General features: G+C 44.3%; 1 protein-coding gene across 10 annotated transcripts in view; it reads left to right on the top strand.

Moving 5' to 3' along the window:
• Positions 1-17,948, top strand: part of PCNX4 (pecanex 4) — a 401,845-nt gene that overhangs the window by 141,062 nt on the left and 242,835 nt on the right. For all 10 annotated transcript variants that reach the window (XM_085626158.1, XM_085626159.1, XM_085626163.1 and 7 more), the window contains exon 7: positions 13,086-13,208. In XM_085626158.1, the coding sequence (XP_085482284.1) occupies positions 13,086-13,208 (123 nt within the window). The remainder of the gene's footprint in view (positions 1-13,085; positions 13,209-17,948) is intronic.

Below are 17,948 nucleotides of genomic sequence, written 5' to 3' on the forward strand. Positions count from 1 at the left end.
GACTCTGCGTTGTGGCGCGGAAAAGTTCTCCAAAGAAAACTGACGTAGGTGCGCTGGGGTGGGACTTATGTGACCTTGATGACGTTTCGTACGCGGACGACCCCTGGGCGGAGTCGTGTGATGCCGCCCCCCGGCACGCAGGGATGTAGGGCAAAAGGGTTTTCTGGGCCAGTCTCACGCCTGGGGATAATTCTACGTGAAGGAATCTGTGGCTAGAATCGTCTCTACCAGATACATCGTTACCGAAGGTAAGTAACTCGTACATCAACGCAGTTTGGTCGTCCTGCTTCCACACACTCTGGCTTCTTCGTAAGATCTTTAAGTGGATCCCCACCGAATCCTGGAAAACGGTCACCCATGCACTCGTCAGCAGCAGACCTTACTATGGCAACACAATCTACACCGGCACCACCCAGAAATTCCAAAAGAAACTGCAGAACATCCAGAACGCCTCCCCCAGACTCATCCTTAACATGCCATGCCACAGCCACATCACTGGTCAACTGAAAGACCTTCACTGGCTACCTATCAACAAAATAATTACCTTCAAGCTCCTCACACACATGTACAAAGCCCTCCACAACACTGGAAATGCATACCTCAACCACCGCCTCTCCTATACTCCCACTAGACATCTCCGCTCTGCCCAACTGGCCATGTCCATCATCCCACGGATCTGCAAGACCCGGCTGGAAGAAGATCCTTCTCCTACCTTGCTGCAAAGTCCTGGAACTCCCTGCCTCTGCCCCTCAGGCAATCACCATCGCTGCTGCAATTCAGGAAGGACCTGACCCTTCGACTGAACCGTGGATCTTTCCGCCCCATCCCCCCCACGCCCCACAAAGAGCACCTTGAAACCCTCACAGGTGAGTAGTCACGCTTTAAAAGAAACATGATTGATTATAAAGGGGACCACTGCCATTCGGCACCCTTAGTTTAATTTGTATAACATCAGTATGTGAATTCTACGCAGCTTGATGTGAAACGTGTCCACCTGGCCCTGCGTTTATAACTAACAAGGCACAGATCTGTCCACTGCAAACTAGCTGTTAACATGCATGCTTTTTCCTAGGAAGGCCCGGGGTGTTTAAATGCGGCAGTCCCATTTGGAACTTGAATGTACCCAAATTGAGTTTTGAGCAGCTACAGTTCCAAGTATGTTGTTATCACAAGTATGCCCCTTCGCCCCCGCTCTTTTTAGATTACATGCTATTATCTTCGTATTTATAAGGGCAGGTTATTTTTTAATACAAACACTACAGTCCACTATGAATGTAGGGTACTCAGAGTGCCCGCTACATAGTTATTATTGTTTTGTTCCCCACAGCAGCCAGCACCTGGTCAGAAGGTTGGCCGGGTCTGTTCTCTTGGCTAACCTTCTAACTTATCCTCATGGTACATTTTTAGTAAACCACCACCTGGAGGGTTTACAAGGTCTAGTTCGGTTCTGCACAAATGAGTAAGTGCCGTTTTGACCAAATGAGTTATGTTTGATTTATTTATTTTTCTTTCATTTTTCCAGCACTTTTTCTGCCGTGTCTATATATCTCACAATCTAAGCATTGGCATTTTTGTTTGAAAAGAGGGCATTTTGTTTGCTTGTGAGGCAACAGCCCAATCTATAACTACATACAATCCACCTATGGTAGTGTTAGTAATGATCTGGCAAGTCAAGCTTGTTTTTACGGTATACTCCTATAAGTATCTTTATAAGAAGTTGGATTATGATTTCCTTTTTTTTTTAATAAGGTAATTTCGGTTGCACGTGGCACTTTTTGGGTCTGCATGTCACTTTTTCTAAGATTACGGCACCTGGGACGTATTCTGTTGGGGTGCACCTTAGTTTTTGTTGCACCTGAAAATATCCTTAGTTTGTTTAGATAATTCCATCAAGCACTTTGTTTTCTTCCATTCTATCCTAGAGATGCCCTTGCTCCTTAGGGCTGGAACATGTCGTCCTTTTCGATTCGAGGATTTTTTTCAATCTGAAAAGCATCAAGTAATATTTGGGATCTACACTAAAGGAATAGAGGTCCTAGGTGTCCTCTGAGTATATATTCCTCGAAGGACTACCTCTGTTTGTGGACTTTTGGCTCAGTGATTAGAGGAATGAAGAGACGTTTTTATTCATTATTGTTGTGTATTTGTTGTGTATATATAGTAGTATTGTGATTGAGTATTTTTTTGTGAACACGACGTTTTGTTTATATATTGTAATATGTTTTAAAAGATTTTTTTTATTGATCTATTTTCCCAAGGTATGAGTACTAAAAGTACAGGTGTTGAAGCTTGTATTTAAAAAAATAATAAACTACGTTTTGTGATAAATAAACCAACAGATCAGTGATGAGGTTCTCACTGTGTAAAAGCATTTGTTGACCATTTATCCCCACATTATACCATTTTTTTCTTTGTATTTTTGCTTATAGGCCTGGGTATATTGGGGTCATTTGGGCAAACCCCTAAAGTATGTTCTCACTCTCCGGTATGGGCAGTGTTCTTCTCAAGACAATGAGACGACCTAACAAATAAACCCCTGGTACTTGAAACAACATGCTACACGAGAAGGCCTCATTGAAAGCACTGAACACTATTTAAAGAGAACCTGGCTTCGGTTGACTCAGCGCAAACTCTCTTGGAGGCGCATGAAACTGTGGTTAGGGGTCAGGTGAAATCCCTTATTTCAGGTTTCATGAGAGACAGGAGTGCAAAACTTGAGGAGCCTGAGGTGACATACTGTCGCAGGAGTCACTCCTCATGTCAGAGATGGGAGTGGAAGTGCCGCACACTCTGGCCCTAAAACAAAAGGAATATAACTACCTGGCCATAGAAACCGCTTGAGCAATACACCGCACCTCAAATGATTGCCTGTATGAAGTAGGGAATAAAACTGGCAAGCTTCTGGTGTGGCTTCATAAGAGAGATCAGTCCCGAAACTGGGTTCTAGAGATGAAGACAAGGGTGGGGTAATTGGTCAGGGAGAGAGGTCGTATAGCGGAAACATTTGCAGACCATTACGCCCAACTATACTATCCGTCTGTGACTAAGATGGCGGATGACGCCCATGCTTTTCTCTGTGACATACGACTTCTGGGTATGGCAGGTGCGGATTGGGGATTCCTAGAGGCTGATATTATAGACTGGGAGCTGGTGGTGGCAGAGAGTCCGCTCCGCTCCAGGAAGGCCATGGGCCCAAACAGGATCCCAATTGAATTATACAAAATGTTAGCGACTGAGCATGCCCCCAACCTATTAAAGAAAGTGAACAGCCAAGCGCTGTCCTACACGATCAGAGACTGGCCACCGTAGTAGTACACCCAAAGGGGAAGCCGCCAGGGGACTGCTCCTCCTATAGGCTAATATCACTTTTAGATGTTGAAGTCAAAATATTGGCCAAAGTGTGGCCACGTAACTAGATAAGGTGATCCAGTCCCTGATCCACGCGGATCAGTTGGGAATTATGTCCCACCAGAGAACCACACTAAATCTCAGTTTCATCTATGAGATATTGGGGCATAGGACCAATATACGAGAGCAGGCTGTGGTGCTGTCACTGGATGCCTAAATGACATTTGACACAGTGGAATGGGACTATATCTTTACATTGTTGGCCAAATTGGGCTTTGACCCCCACTTTGTGCAGTGGGTCCTCCTCCTATAAAGTGGCACGATGGCAAAGCTTAAGGATAACGGTCGGCACTCTGAGAAGTTCAGACTACCGAGAGGTGCCAAGCGGAGCTGCTTCCTGTCCCCGTTGAATTTTTGCTGTGGCCCTGGAACCCTTTGCGCCATGGATCCGTCAGAATCTGCTGGTCCGAAGATTGCAATGGGGGAACAATGGGAAGACGAAATATCACTATACGCCCACAACCTCTGCTTTAAGTAGCTGACCCAGAGTTAAGGCTTGCTAGATTGATCCAGATTATTACAAACTTTGGCAAGTATTCTGGCTACACTATCAACTGGCATAAATCCTTGCTATGTATCCGTTTAGGGGTCCAGTCCCAGGAATGCTGGTGGACTTTGCGATGACGGTGGCGATGACGGTGGCACAAAAGGGCCTTTCCTTCCTGGGAACATACCGAATACAGTACTCCACTCTTTTTCTAGAGTAACCTGGCCCCACTACTAGACAAACTACGGCAGGCCATGTGACACTGGATTTCTCTGCCGCTCTCACTGTTGGGGATCGAGGAGCTATTCAAAAAGAAGCCTTTATCACACATTTTATATGCTCTACAGGACACCCCTTATGAGATCCCTAAATCCTGGTTCAAAGCAGCTGAGGGGGAGGTCTGGTCGCTGCTGTGGGACTGTACCCGCCCAACAGTATTTTGTATATCCAGCGGAGCTATGCCTCCATCGTACCAACCTCTTGTGTGCTTGGGTAGCTCAATTTCATATTCATATATATATTATCTACTGGCGGTCGCCAGTAGATAGTTAGAGTTAGGACTGAGTTTCCATAGGAAATCTGAAAATTCTATTTTGAATAACTTTGGCGCTGGTTGACGAATCCTCGCGAAATTTTCAAAACTAATGGGGCGGTCCGCTCAGCTTCTACCCTGAAAGTCTCGGGGTGATTCGTCAAGCGGGGGCCGAGAAAAAAGGGGGGTCCCAAAACTCGTTTTCCCCATGCATTTTCCCATAGGACCTTTAGTCGAAGGTACAGCCCGAACGGCTGAACAGAATTACTTGAAATTTGGCAAAGAGGTAGTCCTCAGGTCAGGCATGTGTCTTTTGCATATATGGTGTCAATATGTTCAGTAGTTCCTGAGAAAATTGCAGTTAAAAGTACATAAATATCTATATGCGCTCACGGTGCCGTGCGCGAGCGTAATTCTGATTGGTGGTTAGATGTCAGTCAACATTCGAATCGGTCGAAATCAGCAAGTGTCGGACGCCATTTTGTGTGTGGCAGTGAAAAAGAAAGGTGGAGAACGTGAAAAGGGGGCAGGGTAGAGTTCCTGACCCCCTAGCCTTTGTCATGGGGTCCCCGAAGGACCCCGAAGGGTGAAAAAAACATTTTATTTTTTTTTCAAAAAATCGCGGCGTGTGCGCACAGTGGCAACAAATTCATTAAAAAAATTACAACACAGTATATTAGGAATATAGCTCTTCTTGGAGAAGTGAAAAGAAATGTTGTTTTTTGTCGAGCAGCAAAAAAAAAAAAAGGCAGCAAAAAAAAAAAGGAAAAACTGTTCACCAGGAACAAAAAAAAAAAAGTAAAACAATTAGGGGGTGGAGCATGTGTGCTGCTGTATCTTGTTCTCTATTAGGTTAATGCTGCTCTCACCATAACAGAGAACAGCATTGCACACATTGCACCGTATATGCACCTTCGTGAACAGAGGGTGCATATCCAGAGGTGTAGAAGCAGGTGAAGCTGCGGCTGCAGATGTGCTCGGCTGAGCTGCGGCTGCAGATGTGCTCGGCTGAGCTGCTGGAGGGAGTGTCTCTTGCAGCCCGAGCATAAGCCACAGGATGCACTGCTTTAAAGTGCCTTATCATGGAGAAAATACTAAAGGAGTATTTTTTTTTAGGGTCTCCTCTAGATATGACCACTCCGCAAACAGTTCAGGTGACTTTAGGAGCATTAACCTTCTTCTGACCCTCTGGAAAAGTAAAAAATTGCCAAATAAATGAGTCCTTTTCTTTCCTCTGCCTTGGGGGCACAAATGTCTCCTCCTCACTCCCTGAAGAAGTCTACTGTTCTGCCATTTTCAGGTGCAGGAAAAGCTGTTCAGCGCCTTCTCCCAGGAAATAAGAAGTAAATGAGGGGAGTGGGTGTGGTGTTGGAAGATTCTGGAACTGAAACTACTTTGAACCAATGAAAAGTGTTGTTTTGTAATCACAGGACTTGCCGGTGCGCGCACGGAGCACACACGCATGCACGTACGGAGCACGCGCGCACGGAGCACGCACGCACGCATGCACAAACGGAGCACGTACGCATGCGCACACGGAGCACGCACGCATGCGCACATGGAGACGGTGCGCGCACCGTGAAACTTACAAAAAAAAAACTGTTTATAAGTTTATGGAAGATATAGGTTTCACACTTGAGAATTAGCATTATAAAAACCTTGCAAATTCACTGAAAAAAACATAGGTTTCACACACGTTATAGTTAGGAATTAGCATTTAAAAAACCTTGCAAATTCACTGAAAAAAACCATAGGTTTCACACATGTTATAGTTAGCTGGACATTTCACTCGTAAAAAACCATTGAAATTCCCCCGTTATAGTTAGTTCAGCTAACTATAACTTGCGCGACCGCAATCCACTGCTGATGACGTCACATAGTTAGAAATTAGCATTTAAAAAACCTTTGAAATTCACAGAAAAAACCATAGGTTTCAGGCAGTGTATTGTTAGCAATTAGCATTTAAAAAACCTTAGAAATTCACTGAAAAAACCATAGGTTTCAGGGGCGTTATAGTTAGCTGGACTTTTCACTCATACAAAACCATTGAAATTCCCCCGTTATAGTTCTAGTCATTGGAGATGTCATCAGTGATGTCACTGACCATGTCATGAGTGATGTAATATGTGACGTCATCAGCAGTGGATTGCGGTCGCGCGAGTTATAGTTAGCTGAACTAACTATAACGGGGGAATTTCAATGGTTTTTTACGAGGGAAATGTCCAGCTAACTATAACCTGTGTGAAACCTATGGTTTTTTCAGTGAATTTGCAAGGTTTTTTTAAATGCTAATTCCTAACTATAACGTGTGTGAAACCTATGGTTTTTTCAGTGAGAGATATATATATATATATATATATATATATAATATATATATATATATATATATATATATATATATATATATATATATTACCTACTGGCGGTCGCCAGTAGGTAGTTATAGTTAGGACCCCTTTTCCATAGGAAAACCTCAACATTCCATTTTGAATAACTTTGGCGCCGGTCGACGAATCCTCGCGAATTTTTCAAAATAGGTGGGGCGCTACGCTCCGCTCCTACCCTGAAAGTCTCGGGGGGGATTCGTCAAGCGGGGGCTGAGAAAAAAGGGGGGTCCCTAAACGCGTTTTCCCCATGCATTTTTCCATAGGACCTTTAGACAGGGCTACAGCCCGAACGGCTGAACAGAGTTACTTGAAATTTGGCAGAGAGGTAGTCCCCAGGTCAAGGAAGTGCCTTTTGTAGGTTTGGTGTAAATCTGTTCAGTAGATTCTGAGAAAATAGCCTTTAAATCAATATATATATATATATCTAAGCGCGCTCCGTGCGCGCTGGGTGCGCGCACCTCGCCGTGCGCGAGCGCAATTCTGATTGGTTGTTAGATCTTAGTAAACATTCGAATCGGTGGAAATCAGGAAGCGGCGGCCGCCATTTTGTCTATCGCATAAAGAGGGGGTGATAAACAAAGGGGGAGAACTTGAAAAGGGGGCAGAGTGGGTAGAAATAGACCCAGTAGGCATTGTAAGGGGGTCAAAGTAGGACCTTGTAGGGCAAAAAAAAAGATTAATATTTTGTTAAAAAATATCGCCGAGTGCGCGCACCCAGCGCGCACCCGGAAAAAAACTTAATAAAACAAATTTTAAAAAAAACGCATTTAAGTGTTTAGATATAAGGTGGCTCTAAAAAGAGCCCTTGTGTTTATTGTTTGTTTTTTGGTACCTACAAGTAAGTACATGGCCCATCTAGCGTAACGTGGGCACGCGGTGCGCGTAGCGCACCCCTGCACACCGTGCGTGCACGCCACTAACTGCGTAAAGTGGGCGCGCGGTGCGCGAAGCGCACCGCGTGCTCACTGTGCGCGCACGGTGCGCGAAGCGCACCGCGCGCGCACGGAACGAACTGCGTTAAGTGGGCGCGCACGCCACGAATGGCGTAAAGTAACTTAGCATTTAAAAAAACTTACAAATTCACTGAAAAAACCATAGGTTTCACACACGTTATAGTTGGGAATTAGCATTTAAAAAACCTTGCAAATTCACTGAAAAAACCATAGGTTTCACACATGTTATAGTTAGCGGAAATTTTACTGATAAAAAACCAATGAAATTCCCCCGTTATAGTTAGTGCAGGCAACTATAACTCACGCGACCGCAATCTTCTGCTGATGACATATGTGTCTTTATGAAAAAAAAATATTTGTAATATATGTATAGCTAAAAATGTATGGAAGAAGACATGGGCAAATAAGTGTCTAAATACAGTATTAGCATCAGCAGAGGATTGCGGTCGCGTGAGTTATAGTTGCCTGCACTAACTATAACGGGGGAATTTCATTGGTTTTTTATCAGTAAAATTTCCGCTAACTATAACATGTGTGAAACCTATGGTTTTTTCAGTGAATATATATATATATATATACACACAAACAAGTTCAGTCCCGGCGTGCTCCACTGCAAGTGCTGGCGTTTCGTCTGAGCCTTTAAGCCCATAGATGTTTAGTATCTGCAAATGACGCCGCACTCAATTGAATCCTTACAAGTTGTTCTTTATTCAGAGAACACTGCTACACCAACGCGTTTCGACCTGGTAAGGTCTTTTTCATGGTAAGCAAGTCTTTCTTCACTACTTATATTTATACAGATGCATCATTAGCCCATAATGAGGCATTCTGGGTATTGTAGTGCTGAGAAATGCAATTGGTAATGACAAATGTCTTACTATTCGGTATTCCTACATCTCTCCTGATAACAATGGTACCTCACTTATGTCGGTAGGCCTAATCCCTAAGACAGGAAAGAGTCCTAAATGCGACATGGACACATCACATTTCTTCCACTGAAGACCCTTTTTAGGGCTCGCCTAGCGACGCAGCGCATGCACGCTGCTCGCTTTGGCGAGATCTATTGTTGTCGGTTTCTTGGCTGAAGGGGGACAGGACATGTGCACGCCTGGACAGGCGATGTGCACGGCTCGCGTCATTTGAGCACAACCCTCCTGCCCCTCGCTTTCACAGCGACAGCTTGTTTATTCAAGTCCGCTGTGCACGAAGCTTCGCAGAAGTGACGTTTCTGTCCTGCACAATAATAGCACACCGTTATCCTTGCAGCGCAGGCTTCACTGATTGCCGTTTCGCTACACTTGTTATCTTTGTTTTAAGCGCCTCGTTCGTATTTGTATTATTTATTTTATTGAGGCACAGCTTCCTCCCGTTTTCGTTGCGCTGTGAGTGACATGCGCGCCACCGTGTCTCCGCGGAAGTTGGATTGCCGTAAGAAGCCCTCCGATTCCCTTGCATGGTAGAGTAACTCCTTTCTTTTGCACAATATTTATTAAACTTTCAAACAATTAATTGTCCTGTTACGCTACGCTTGGTGCGCGGCGTGGCTAATATTAGACGGCAATCGTAACTTCGGCTCACAGTGACTGTTGCTACTGACATTCTAAATGACGCACCCTTCCTTCAGCATAAGCACATTTAGTACAGTGTGGCTCTCGCACAAAATAACGGCCTGCTCCAACTCCTTATAATGCTCAAGCTTTGTTCTTTATTCTTTTCTAAGCTCGGAGCGCGGAGCGACTGCAGTTGTAACTCAAAACAATGTGTGGCTCACTGTGACAGTTGCTCCTTTCGCATAGACAGCGCCCTTCCTTCCGACATGAGCACATGCAGTTGACTCTTCCAATGTAGATCACGCTCGATGTCACTGCATGCGCTTTCCTTTCATCGCGCTTCCACCTTCACTTTCTCCCTCTTACTCACTCACTTTTTCGCGCGCACACTTTATCAATGCCTCATACTATGCTGGGTTAGTTTTCTCAAAGTCACTCAGCAAGGTTTCCATAAACTCGCCCTCCAATGGACAGTTTGTCTACGCTTGGCTTGACTCAGCATAACACCACATACAGTCTTTCTTACTGTAAAAGTCACTGAAAACCGTTGCCCACCGCCTTCCCTCTTGGGTTCATGGTCCAGAAACCTTCACACAGGACTATAAAGTTCACGCTGCGACCTCGACCTGGCCCCTCGTCGCCAAAATTATGTTTTACAGAGGCATTGCAACTTGTTAGTTTTAAAGAGAATGCTTTATTTAGCTTAAAGGTCGAGCGTGACTTCGCTCCTCGCCAGCTCAACACCAACCCCCGGGAGTCAAACGTCAGGCTCTCTCTATCACCACGGAAACAACAGAACAAAGCCATGAATAACATCACATGTCACAACATTGCGTGAAGTGTTTGAGCTCAAGATTACAACACTGTGCTTCACATTATCAGCCCCCCCCCCCCACTCACCTCCGAGCGCACACAGCCCCTACAGCAGTCTACGCCAAGGTGCCGTCAGAACAATAAATGATTGGCTTTAGAACAAGCATTTGCAATCTAATAGGTCTCGCATTTGCAAGAGTTTTTTTGGCATTGTAAATGGCAATGCCTTTTATGTACGTGTTTTGAAAAACCTGTCATTGCTTACTAGAAGCAAGCCTGGCAGTAACTGCGCCTCTTTTACTGCCAGCCTTGCTTCTCTTAAGCAATGGCTATAAGTACAAAGTGTGTGTTTACGGATGTATGACGTTATAACGCACACTTTTACAACGCATGCACTTACAACGCATTTTTTACAACGCATAATCCATTACAACGCACTACACTTACAACGCATGACACTACAACGCATTTTTAAAAACTACCTTTACAACGCATACCATTACAACGCATAATATTACATTGCATTTAAGGTAAGTATTAGATAGTATAGGGGTAAAAATTACTTTTGTAACTCTATGGGGTGCAACAGTAGGGTAAGTGTTGGATAGTGTAGGGGTAAAAATTACTATTCTAACTCCAGGGGGTGCAACAGTAGGGTAAGTGTTGGATAGTATAGGGGTAAAAATTGCTATTCTAACTCCAGGGGGTGCAACAGTAGGGTAAGTGTTGGATAGTATAGGGGTAAAAATTGCTATTCTAACTCCAGGGGGTGCAACAGTAGGGTAAGTGTTGGATAGTATAGGGGTAAAAATTGCTATTCTAACTCCAGGGGGTGCAACAGTAGGGTAAGTGTTGGATAGTATAGGGGTAAAAATTACTATTCTAACTCCAGGGGGTGCAACAGTAGGGTAAGTGTTGGATAGTATAGGGGTAAAAATTACTATTCTAACTCCAGGGGGTGCAACAGTAGGGTAAGTGTTGGATAGTATAGGGGTAAAAATTGCTATTCTAACTCCAGGGGGTGCAACAGTAGGGTAAGTGTTGGATAGTATAGGGGTAAAAATTACTATTCTAACTCCAGGGGGTGCAACAGTAGGGTAAGTGTTGGATAGTATAGGGGTAAAAATTACTATTCTAACTCCAGGGGGTGCAACAGTAGGGTAAGTGTTGGATAATATAGGGGTAAAAATTACTATTCTAACTCCAGGGGGTGCAACAGTAGGGTAAGTGTTTGATAGTATAGGGGTAAAAATTGCTATTCTAACTCCAGGGGGTGCAACAGTAGGGTAAGTGTTGGATAGTATAGGGGTAAAAATTGCTATTCTAACTCCAGGGGGTGCAACAGTAGGGTAAGTGTTGGATAGTGTAGTGTAATATTATGCGTTGTAATGGTAGGCGTTGTAATGGAATGCGTTGTAAAGGTAGTTTTTAAAAATGCGTTGTAGTGTCATGCGTTGTAAGTGTAGTGCGTTGTAATGGATTATGCGTTGTAAAAAATGCGTTGTAAGTGTAGTGCGTTGTAACAGTTGCGTTGTAAAGGTTGTTCCCCGTGTGTTTACACATCGCTTGCAGGTTTTTAAAACACATAAATAAAATGCATTGCCATTTACAATGCCAATAGCTTAAACTCTGGCAAATGCGAGACCTATTGTATTTTAAATGCTTGTTTCAATTTGGGTAGCTGTGAATTTTGGGCCCTAGGTCAGCAGGCTCCTAGGATATCCTAGCAAACCTGTAAATTTTTAAAAACTAGATACATATGGGAATCAATGGTGAAGCTAATTATGTGTTTTCACCAGGTTTTCTTACTCAGAAACCTTTGCAAACCTCAAACTTTCACTAAAAAACACACCTTTTCCTTACATTTCTGTGTCCATGGCACATATCTGTATATTTTATTAATTTATACTTACCTGGGACTCTAATGGACGATATATTGCTTCAGTCAATGCATACCGACAATATAGGGGGGAGTTGCACTGGGTTAACACAGGCTCTTTGACATTTGCAAGCTAGATCGGGTGTAATGAGTGGCACTTACGCAGAACAGAGGTTGGTTTTGCTTGTTGCCATCTGATTGCTGGCTTATTGTTCTCTGGGTGCTTGCAAACAGGTCTTTACTGCCTTAGAACCTCGCTCCATTTGTGCCTACACTGAGACTGGAACTTCTTATACCTGCTTTGGAAGCCAGCCCCAGGATATACATGACTGCGGAACTTCCTACCTCCATTTTAATGACATGGCGAACATGGCCTGGGTTGCACTGACAATCTTGTATATGTCAGTAAGTACAAATATGCTCAGAAACGTACTGGGGCAATTTTGCAGTTCTTGGCATTTATTTTGAATCTAGCCTTTCTTTGAAAACACAAAAATCACTTCATAAAGGTTGACCTTCCTGCAGGTCATTACTGACACGCTTTCAGCCCTGGCCTTCCTTATGATAACCTAAAGCATTCTGGAAGTTGCCTTCTTGTTTTGCTCCCATTTAGCTATTTAGAATAGAAAACTGAACTTTTGTAAGTGAAAAAGCTCTGAGCTGGAGACTGTGTGCGTAATGACCTGGAGTAAGGTGGTCACGCTAACTTTACGTCATTAGTGTTTCAGTGCAGAAGCACCGCTGCTCCTTTTTTTACACATGAGTTCCCATATATCCCATTTAAACAGTTCTCTCCCTTGTTGTAATGCACTAGTAAGGTGCTTGAATTATAAGATACTCTTTGACACTGATTGGTATTAAGCATGCATTCCAGGGAAGGGCAGAGAAGAGTTTAACAGTTTGAAATGTCATTAATTGCAGACAGAAGCTATAGTTTAACAGACTGCAAGTGATGGTGCTGTGCACATTTTGCTATGTGGTGCGATACCCATTCTGAGCTTATGTTTTATCTTTAAAATATACAAAACATGAAATGAGTTTCTGAACGATGCATGTTGTGGTGTTTATCTTTTCAGGTCTGGCAACATACCGAAAATGCTCTGTTGGAGGTGGTGGTTGTCTCAGTAGTCCAGTTGTTGCTCATAAATTCATCCCTGTGGTGGAATACAGGGCTGGATACTGGAATTCGCCTTTTACTGGTGAGCCTATTTTGCATTTTCTTTCATGAATGTAATTATTGAAAAAGCATCCTTTCAAACAAATGTAAATCAAAATGATTATTTTTGGGATTTCAGAGGAGCTGATGCATTGCCCTGCTTTTGGTATTTTATTAAAATATATTATATCCGTACGTTGAGGGAGAGCATGTATGCTACAGGAAAGCTACCTATTATGCCGTTGAGACGTTCTGATGTTTGGCATGTCTCACTTTTGTGTGTGTGTGTGTTGTTGTACTGCTCAGACAATAACACATTCTTGCTTTCTTCAAGATAGTCTTAACATTCCTTTTGTGGCTTTTGAAAGATTGTATAATTAACAATTGGAAGATTTTCTGTTGGTGTATCTCACTTAATAAATCCACTCTTGAGAGAACCTCTGCCCAACCCCTGAAATCTATAACACAAGCAACAGGAAAATCCCAGACAAGTTAGTTTCAAGCTGAAGCAGTACCAACAGTTTTAAAGTTAGGAATACAATACAATAAAATTCCCAATCAAACCAAGGCACCAAGATCATTACAATAGGTTAAAGGGCCGCAGCAATATAAAGTTTTATGGCAAAAAGCACCAAAATAAAATAAAGAGGCAATTTAAAGTCACGGTTGACTGGAACACTGGCATGATTTCAGGCTGACTTCACTGGAAAAGAGGTTGGATACACCAAGCCAATCATCCAAGTCAAAGTTTTTAACCGCAGATGTGGTCTCTTAATTGGAGTTCAAACTCTTCTACTGGGGCAAGGCCTGAGACTGTGCTGCAAAGTCTGATATGTTATTGTTTAACTCCTGTTGTTGGATTTGGTGCCAGAGGCTTAGAGCGAGTCAAACCTGGATTTCAGGACTGCTGAGTTAATCTTGTGGATTGGGTAGAATTGTAACCTTGCCCCAGCCATTGGTTTTTATTTGTAGGCCAAGTCTTATTTTTTCTTTTCCTTTTTGGGAAGTTAAAATTCTGCCGCAATGCAAAACTAGAACCCACAACTGAAGCTTGATAACTTTGCTGCAAGATTGCAAGATCCCAGTGAACACATATTCAGAACAGGGGGGGGAGGGGGTAATTGAGGGGGACGAGCCAGATATCCCTGCCCTCCTAGGGTGCAACCTTTCTGGGCAAGCCTACACTACCGTGTCCCATTCCCATTTTTCTCCAGGTGGTGAATAAGTTCGTTCTGGTCAGTCCTGCAGCCTCTACCTCCTCATACCAGGCTTCTAGGCATCAGGCCTTTCTCCAGCCAGGTCTCCTGTATGGTCAATTCCTAGGTGATCCGCTGGGCCGTATTGAAGTCAGGACTCCTGATTTTTGTGTCCCTGAAGCATGCAAACAGGACGCCAACCACCTGACCATTGGAGAGCATTCCTTGGTGCCTGCAGGATTTAGGAGTCTTCTTCCAGCAAGGCCTCTCATTCCAGGGGATCTTCATCAATAGTCATAAGCACTGAATATTCCCGCCTGCCTGTGGGCACCCGTATCATATTAAATATTGAATATATATATATGCGTGTGGGTATAGAAAACAATATGTAGGTAGTAGAGTATATCTATGCAGCCTATATTAAGGGCTAAAAATACCCAATTTAGATTGAAGTTGCCTTTGACATCAGACGCAAGCCTGTCTGAAACATAAAATGCAACATGCAGCCTATATTGAAGAAAAACTGCAAGGGAATACAAAGGCATTATTAGCCAATAGGCTGCATCAAAAGCATAACAAGAGAATAATGGCTCTGTGCCTTTTAGATTTCCAGGACCTCCTGTATCCAATCGTGCCCCATAGGTGACGGGTCAGTTTTTTTTCCGGCTCCTTCAGTGAGGATCCTGGAGCATTAAGCTCTCTGTTTTTGACTTTTTGTCAGAAATTGCTTTATAAAGTTAATTATTCTGTGCTTCACTCAATGTCGTTTTACACCTAGAGTGAGGAAGAATTGTTTTCCGACTGGAATATCTATTTTTTCCTGTCAAAAATGCCTTCCCTTTTAGTTATGTTATAAAATTTGTTAAGGGCATAGCTGCCCAGGCAGCTTGGCTTCCCAGCACTAGTCCATTACAAGAAACAGACTGCAACATTGGCTTAAAACAGAGGGGGAAGAGAGGGACCCTAACTGGAGATAAGCGAAGTCTTCAGTGTTTTTCCGAACTGAAAATGGTTCTGAATGTTCCTGATAGAAAGGGGGAGCAAGTTCCAGAGAGCAGAGGCCTTGGCTCGAGAAGAGTGGCCTCCCGCTCTTACTCTCCTAACACGTGGGATAGTGGCCAGATTAAGATCGGCGGAACGTAGAAGACATGAAGGTCGATACACCGATATCCAGTTCAACAGGATAGGGGCCCCCTGGTAATACAGAATCTTATGGGCTGTACACAAGGCATTAAAGTGCACATGCCGGTCCACAGGGAGCCAATGCAGTTTGCAAAGGAGATCAAAGGCAGAGCAAAATCTAGGAAGGGAGGACCATAGCCTCTCCGCGGCATTTTGTTCATCTGGAGTCTTCTAGTTATAGACTTATTGACTCCCAAGTACAGAATGTTGCAGTAATCTAACCAAGATAGGACAACTGTCTGAATAATGGTTTGTCGAATACCAGAATGAAAAAGACTAAGAATGGGTTTAAGCCCTCTCAAGAGTCCAAAGCACGTCCCTACTACCGATTTGGCTGCCCACCCAGATGTCTAGATTTTTAATAAAGGTCTTGGGGGGGGGGGGGGGGGGAGGGGAGAATCCCCAAGGGAGAGAGGGAGGTCACCAGTGGTCGCTCCAGAAGTGGATATCTTTTCCTAGTAGGGGAATATCTGTGTTTTTTTATTCATCCACTCTGTGACTGCTAATATTCTCTATTAAAAATTGTCCAGGTCTGACAAATGATTGTTAGAAAACAAAAGCATGACCTAGGTGTCATCAAGTGCCCTGCCCGTGGCAAAAAGGAGCAGAGTAACCCCCACTCAGTCTGCATCTTATGCCTACCTCATACTAATCTACCGGAGTCTTGCCACCACTGCCAGAAACTCTCTAAAAGAACTTTAAAAGATAGAGATAAAATATGTCTCCATGATCTTCAAGAGAGGGAAAAATCTGGACCAATAGGAAGACCTCCATCTTCCTCCAAGGCTACCTCTCTTAACAAGGCTCCATCCAGAGGCAGATCTCCTGACGTGAAAAAAAGAGAACAAAATCAACATCTAGAGCTAGGAAGATCCCTGTTTGTTCTCTGTCGGTGTAGGGATCAATGTTGAAAGTGCTCTCGACCACGAGGTACTCTTCAACCTTCAATGCATGCGTCAGCGTCGAAAGGACGACGTCCGATATTGAGAAACTCTACACCAGAAAGGTCTCCATCAACGGCGAAACATAAGTCGTCGAAGCCCACGGCGCCAATGAAAGTCCCATCGTCATCACATTATCGCTGGTCGTCCGGTCAAGAAAAGTCGCCGACGACAGGTCTCCACTGGTCCACATCGAGGCAAGTACACCCGACAGACACTTCTTCAAGGGCCGCCAACTGCTGTTTGATGTTGAGGCATACTACGATGAAGACTCCACCGGCAGTCGAGACAGATGTCTCCGTTGATAGCAACCAGGCGCAGCTCGATGTTGAGGTAGTCGCCACTGTGGGCGGCAACCAGGCCTGCTCGACGTCGAGACCGATGTCTTTGTTTGTGGCAACCAGGCCCTGCTCAGTGCCAAAGCACACTTCTCCCTCAGCAGCAACCAAGCGCTGCTTAACGTTGAGACAGACCTCTTGACGTGGGTGGGAACCAGGCACCAATCGACATCAAGACAGACACCTCCTAGGAAGTCGCCGTCGACCGCAGCAAGACGCCGTTCGACGTCGAGACCTCACTCACCCCCTAAACATAGTGAAAGGCCACTGTCAATGACAGCACCTCGTCGCTAGACGTCGAGGTAGCATTCTTCCGCTGAAAGGCCTAAGCAGCAAGAATGGGCTTCAGCTGCGTCTTCAGGAGCTTCCTCCCGCTTGTTTGTACGGGGGTAAAGAACTCCCCATCAACCAGAGGCTTCGCAGACACCTATTCGCCTTTCTCCACATTAGCTGGAGTGTGAGGAACTAGTCTGGAATTACAATATTCGCAGGCATATTCACCTTTACGGTCTCCCCCGAGGACACCGTCTCCATAAGCAACTCCGCGAGCCAAAACTCCTCTAGCCTGCTTGGCTGAGGCCAGCTCTCCTAAGTCCCTGACAAAATCCAGGTTACCTAGGGAGACTACTCCTCATTGCATACCCCAGTCACAGACCAAGAGTAGATCTCAACACAGGGCCAGAATAAGATCCTCTATGCCTGCCCAAAGATTTCGGGCACATCACTGTGCACATAGATCCCCTACATGGTCTACATCCACCATTCATCAACACTTATGGACACGTCAATAGTGAGAGTATCCCCAATAGACGACCTAAATACATTCCATGTGGTGTTACTTAGAGGGACTTGCCAGCTGAACATTGATTTGCCAGCACCCACAACAACCTCATGGTCATTTTCGAGACCTTGTGTCATAGGTCCTCCTCAAGACCATTGCTGCATTTGGTCTCCGGTCTGCTCCAGCCAGTCATGGAAATTTTTCTTACCCTGGCCTCCCTTCGAGCGGCTCCAGCAAGAATTTTAATGAAATTTGAGGGTCCGGATCAAGACCCTTTATTTCTCATACCCTCCACCAGACTCATTATAGCGGCCGCCAAGAAGACACATTCCATTGTGAGTTCAT

This window comes from Triturus cristatus, chromosome 9 (genome assembly GCF_964204655.1).
Source record: "Triturus cristatus chromosome 9, aTriCri1.1, whole genome shotgun sequence".
Classification (NCBI taxonomy): domain Eukaryota; kingdom Metazoa; phylum Chordata; class Amphibia; order Caudata; family Salamandridae; genus Triturus; species Triturus cristatus.